A 6,319-nucleotide genomic window follows, 5' to 3' on the forward strand; every position below is an offset into this window, starting at 1 on the left:
CTCTCTCCTACCTTTATCTCTCCTACCTCTGTCTCTCTCTCTCTCTGCCTCTCCTACCTCTCTCTGTCTCTGTCTCTCTCTCCTACCTTTATCTCTCCTACCTCTGTCTCTCTCTCTCTTTGCCTCTCCTACCTCTCTCTGTCTCTGTCTCTCTCTCCTACCTTTATCTCTCCTACCTCTGTCTCTCTCTCTCTTTGCCTCTCCTACCTCTCTCTGTCTCTCTCTCTCTTTCCCTTCCTACCTCTCTCTGTCTCTCTCTCTCTTTCCCTTCCTACCTCTCTCTGTCTCTCTCTCTCTCTGCCTCTCCTACCTCTCTCTGTCTCTCTCTCTCTCTCTGCCTCTCCTACCTCTCTCTGTCTCTCTCTCCTGCCTCTCCTACCTCTCTATGTCTCTCTCTCCTACCTCTCTCTGTCTCTCTCTCTCTCTGCCTCTCCTACCTCTCTCTGCCTCTCTCTCCTACCTCTCTCTGTCTCTCTCTCTCTCTCTCTGCCTCTCCTACCTCTCTCTGTCTCTCTCTCTCTCTCTCTGCCTCTCCTACCTCTCTCTGTCTCTCTGCCTCTCCTACCTCTCTCTGCCTCTCCTACCTCTCTCTGTCTCTCCTACCTCTCTCTGTCTCTCCTACCTCTTCCCAGCCTATCTATGGACTTCACATAATGGTCTGCTTCTGTATGTGTGTGTTGCAGGGTGATACCTCTGGTGACTACCGTAAGGCCCTCCTCCTGCTCTGTGGCGGTGACGACGCGTAACCGTGGCGATGATCCCTGAAGGAGCGATACCCAGAGAGAACCTCCACTCTGACTGGCCCCTCTAGCTGTCAATCACTCTCTGAGTCCTGTGTAACCCAATAGGAGAGCTCTGCTGGCCACGGTGCAGCACTGTGATAGGTTATGATAGGTTTAATCCTGTGTGTATCTGTAGCTAACATCCTTAAAGCTTTACTCTGCTTCATATCTACATCACTAAAGTCCTAATAATGCTGACAGTCATGTTTTACTATCAGTTATATAACAACTAAAGACTGGTCATGTTTTTACTGTTTGTAAGACAAGACTGAAGACATAATAAACATTTTGACAGCAGGTTTGTAGTGAGACGTGTCTGTCTGTAGTGAGACCTGTCTGTCTGTGTAGTGAGACGTGTCTGTCTGTCTGTGTAGTGAGACCTGTCTGTCTGTGTAGTGAGACCTGTCTGTCTGTCTGTAGTGAGACCTGTCTGTCTGTCTGTGTAGTGAGACCTGTCTGTCTGTGTACTGAGACCTGTCTGTCTGTAGTGAGACCTGTCTGTCTGTGTAGTGAGACCTGTCTGTCTGTCTGTCTGTCTGTGTAGTGAGACGTGTCTGTCTGTCTGTGTAGTGAGACCTGTCTGTCTGTGTAGTGAGACCTGTCTGTCTGTGTAGTGAGACCTGTCTGTCTGTGTAGTGAGACCTGTCTGTCTGTCTGTGTAGTGAGACCTGTCTGTCTGTCTGTGTAGTGAGACCTGTCTGTGTAGTGAGACCTGTCTGTGTAGTGAGACCTGTCTGTCTGTGTAGTGAGACCTGTCTGTGTAGTGAGACCTGTCTGTCTGTGTAGTGAGACCTGTCTGTGTAGTGAGACCTGTCTGTGTAGTGAGACCTGTCTGTGTAGTGAGACCTGTCTGTCTGTGTAGTGAGACCTGTCTGTGTAGTGAGACCTGTCTGTGTAGTGAGACCTGTCTGTGTAGTGAGACCTGTCTGTGTAGTGAGACCTGTCTGTCTGTGTAGTGAGACCTGTCTGTCTGTCTGTGTAGTGAGACCTGTCTGTCTGTGTAGTGAGACCTGTCTGTCTGTCTGTGTAGTGAGACCTGTCTGTCTGTGTAGTGAGACCTGTCTGTCTGTGTAGTGAGACCTGTCTGTGTAGTGAGACCTGTCTGTCTGTGTAGTGAGACCTGTCTGTCTGTAGTGAGACCTGTCTGTCTGTGTAGTGAGACCTGTCTGTCTGTGTAGTGAGACCTGTCTGTGTAGTGAGACCTGTCTGTCTGTCTGTCTGTCTGTCTGTGTAGTGAGACCTGTCTGTGTAGTGAGACCTGTCTGTCTGTAGTGAGACCTGTCTGTCTGTGTAGTGAGACATGATGCTGTAACATGTAAATAATATCCACATAATCTATAACAGACATAACAGTAGCTTTGCACACGTTGTCTTGTATTTGTAGAGGACAAGCATGTCCTGTTTCTATAGAGGAAGCCTAGCTTGATTTTGTTGTTGCCGTTTTCAAAGTTCGTCAATATGCATTTTAAAATATCCCTAAGTATACAGAGACCTGATTCATTCGAGAGCCATCGAAGCTCGTAAGTGCAAGTGTGTTTTCAACCAACTTTTTTAGGCCTATTAAAAATCATAAACAGTGCAGCAGTATCTAACAGGTAATATCGAAACAATTCCACAACAAAACCTAATATCTAACAAATTCCACAAGAATAGTTTATTTGTTTAGGCTTAGCCAATTCTAAGTAGGCTATTTTGCAGCATAAAGCTAATTTTGCTGTTAGCGTTTGAAGAGTTCGTTCACTTTATCCCTGACAGTCTTGAAGCTCCTGAGTGTTCCCTGTGTCTCCATCACAGTCGCATGATGAAAGGATTGGCGTGAATTAGTAGCCTAATGGAGGTGAGTTGTGAGAAATTAGCTCATCCACTTAGCAAGGCAAAACACAAACAGTATTATCGGTTTTCACACCTTCGATTCATCTGACAAAGGATAAATACCAGTAATCAATTAACCTGGCCTAGATAAAAGATAAATACCAGTAATCAATTAGCCTGGCCTAGATAAAGGATAAATACCAGTAATCAATTAGCCTGGCCTAGATAAAGGATAAATAACACTAATCAATTAGCCTGGCCTAGATAAAGGATAAATAACACTAATCAATTAGCCTGGCCTAGATAAAGGATAAATAACACTAATCAATTAGCCTGGCCTAGATAAAGGATAAATAACACTAATCAATTAGCCTGGCCTAGATAAAGGATAAATACCGGTAATCAATTAGCCTGGCCTAGATAAAGGATACGTATGGAATCATGTAGTAACCAAAAAAGTGTTAAACAAATCAAAATATATTTTATATTTGAGATTCTTCAAATAGTCACCCTTTGCCTTGATGACAGCTTTGCACAGTCTTGGCATCCCTAGCCGAGTCCTCAGAGCATGTGCAGCCGATGCGAAATGGCTAGCTAGTTAGCAGTGGTGAGCGCTAATTAGCATTTCAATCGGTGCCGTCACTTGTTCTAAGACCTTGAAGTAGTGGTTCCCCTTGCTCCGCAAGGGCCGCGGCTTTTGTGGAGCGATGGGTAATGATGCTTAGAGGGTGACTGTGGATGTGTGCAGAGCATCCCTGGTTCGTGCCCGGATGTAAAGTTTGACTGTTACACATGCGCAGACCAGCTGGCAGACCATGTGGGGACAGACATGCTTCAAGAGGGCCACCATTGTTCCTGTACCCAAGAAAGCTAAGGTAACTGAGCTAAATGACTACTGCCCCGTAGCACTCACATCTGTCATCATGAAGTGCTTTGAGAGACTAGTCAAGCATCATATCACCTCCACCCTTCCTGACACCCTAGACCCACTCCAATTTGCTTACCGCCCCAATAGGTCCACAGACGATGCAATTGCCATCACACTGCACACTGACTGAGAGACTGAAAAACAGCTTCTATCTCAAGGCCATCAGACTGCTAAACAGCAATCATTAACTCAGAAAGGCTGCTGCCTACATTGAGACCCAATCACTGGCCACTTTAAGGGTTAATTCCACACGGTCAAGGTTAGCAAAGCTGGGACTGAGGGACTGAAAAACAGCTTCTATCTCAAGGCCATCAGACTGCTAAACAGCAATCATTAACTCAGAAAGGATGCTGCCTACATTGAGACCCAATCACTGGCCACTTTAAGGGTTAATTCCACACGGTCAAGGTTAGCAAAGCTGGGACTGAGGGACTGAAAAACAGCTTCTATCTCAAGGCCATCAGACTGCTAAACAGCCATCACTAACTCAGAAAGGCTGCTGCCTACATTGAGACCCAATCACTGGCCACTTTAAGGGTTAATTCCACACGGTCAAGGTTAGCAAAGCTGGGACTGAGGGACTGAAAAACAGCTTCTATCTCAAGGCCATCAGACTGCTAAACAGCCATCACTAACTCAGAAAGGCTGCTGCCTACATTGAGACCCAATCACTGGCCACTTTAAGGCTTAATTCCACACGGTCAAGGTTAGCAAAGCTGGGACTGAGGGACTGAAAAACAGCTTCTATCTCAAGGCCATCAGACTGCTAAACAGCCATCACTAACTCAGAAAGGCTGCTGCCTACATTGAGACCCAATCACTGGCCACTTTAAGGCTTAATTCCACACGGTCAAGGTTAGCAAAGCTGGGACTGAGGGACTGAAAAACAGCTTCTATCTCAAGGCCATCAGACTGCTAAACAGCCATCACTAACTCAGAAAGGTTGCTGCCTACATTGAGACCCAATCACTGGCCACTTTAAGGCTTAATTCCACACGGTCAAGGTTAGCAAAGCTGGGACTGAGGGACTGAAAAACAGCTTCTATCTCAAGGCCATCAGACTGCTAAACAGCCATCACTAACTCAGAAAGGCTGCTGCCTACATTGAGACCCAATCACTGGCCACTTTAAGGCTTAATTCCACACGGTCAAGGTTAGCAAAGCTGGGACTGAGGGACTGAAAAACAGCTTCTATCTCAAGGCCATCAGACTGCTAAACAGCCATCACTAACTCAGAAAGGCTGCTGCCTACATTGAGACCCAATCACTGGCCACTTTAAGGCTTAATTCCACACGGTCAAGGTTAGCAAAGCTGGGACTGAGGGACTGAAAAACAGCTTCTATCTCAAGGCCATCAGACTGCTAAACAGCCATCACTAACTCAGAAAGGCTGCTGCCTACATTGAGACCCAATCACTGGCCACTTTAAGGCTTAATTCCACACGGTCAAGGTTAGCAAAGCTGGGACTGAGGGACTGAAAAACAGCTTCTATCTCAAGGCCATCAGACTGCTAAACAGCCATCACTAACTCAGAAAGGCTGCTGCCTACATTGAGACCCAATCACTGGCCACTTTAAGGCTTAATTCCACACGGTCAAGGTTAGCAAAGCTGGGACTGAGGGACTGAAAAACAGCTTCTATCTCAAGGCCATCAGACTGCTAAACAGCCATCACTAACTCAGAAAGGCTGCTGCCTACATTGAGACCCAATCACTGGCCACTTTAAGGCTTAATTCCACACGGTCAAGGTTAGCAAAGCTGGGACTGAGGGACTGAAAAACAGCTTCTATCTCAAGGCCATCAGACTGCTAAACAGCCATCACTAACTCAGAAAGGCTGCTGCCTACATTGAGACCCAATCACTGGCCACTTTAAGGCTTAATTCCACACGGTCAAGGTTAGCAAAGCTGGGACTGAGGGACTGAAAAACAGCTTCTATCTCAAGGCCATCAGACTGCTAAACAGCCATCACTAACTCAGAAAGGCTGCTGCCTACATTGAGACCCAATCACTGGCCACTTTAAGGCTTAATTCCACACGGTCAAGGTTAGCAAAGCTGGGACTGAGGGACTGAAAAACAGCTTCTATCTCAAGGCCATCAGACTGCTAAACAGCCATCACTAACTCAGAAAGGCTGCTGCCTACATTGAGACCCAATCACTGGCCACTTTAAGGCTTAATTCCACACGGTCAAGGTTAGCAAAGCTGGGACTGAGGGACTGAAAAACAGCTTCTATCTCAAGGCCATCAGACTGCTAAACAGCCATCACTAACTCAGAAAGGCTGCTGCCTACATTGAGACCCAATCACTGGCCACTTTAAGGCTTAATTCCACACGGTCAAGGTTAGCAAAGCTGGGACTGAGGGACTGAAAAACAGCTTCTATCTCAAGGCCATCAGACTGCTAAACAGCCATCACTAACTCAGAAAGGCTGCTGCCTACATTGAGACCCAATCACTGGCCACTTTAAGGCTTAATTCCACACGGTCAAGGTTAGCAAAGCTGGGACTGAGGGACTGAAAAACAGCTTCTATCTCAAGGCCATCAGACTGCTAAACAGCCATCACTAACTCAGAAAGGCTGCTGCCTACATTGAGACCCTGGACACTTCAATAAATGGATCACTTGTCACTTTAAACAATGGCACTTTAATAATAAGGGAAAGGCATATCCTACATTACTCATCATGTGTATATACTGTATTTTATACCATCTAGTGCATCTTGCCTATGCCGCTCGGCCATCGCTCATCATATATTTATATGTACATATTCTCATTCACCCCTTTAGATTTG

The 6,319-nt window shown here is 46.2% G+C and overlaps 1 protein-coding gene across 3 annotated transcripts in view; it reads left to right on the forward strand.

Annotated features, from left to right (window-relative positions):
• The window catches only part of LOC116352862 (annexin A5), a 33,113-nt gene extending 32,034 nt beyond the window's left edge, over window positions 1-1,079 (forward strand). For all 3 annotated transcript variants that reach the window (XM_031821503.1, XM_031821505.1, XM_031821504.1), the window contains exon 13: window positions 684-1,079. In XM_031821503.1, coding sequence (XP_031677363.1) covers window positions 684-746 — 63 coding nt within the window. In that variant the 3' untranslated portion in view covers window positions 747-1,079. The remainder of the gene's footprint in view (window positions 1-683) is intronic.
• The last annotated feature ends 5,240 nt before the right edge of the window (window positions 1,080-6,319 follow it).

Source organism: Oncorhynchus kisutch, unplaced genomic scaffold, assembly GCF_002021735.2.
Source record: "Oncorhynchus kisutch isolate 150728-3 unplaced genomic scaffold, Okis_V2 scaffold3982, whole genome shotgun sequence".
NCBI lineage: Eukaryota > Metazoa > Chordata > Actinopteri > Salmoniformes > Salmonidae > Oncorhynchus > Oncorhynchus kisutch.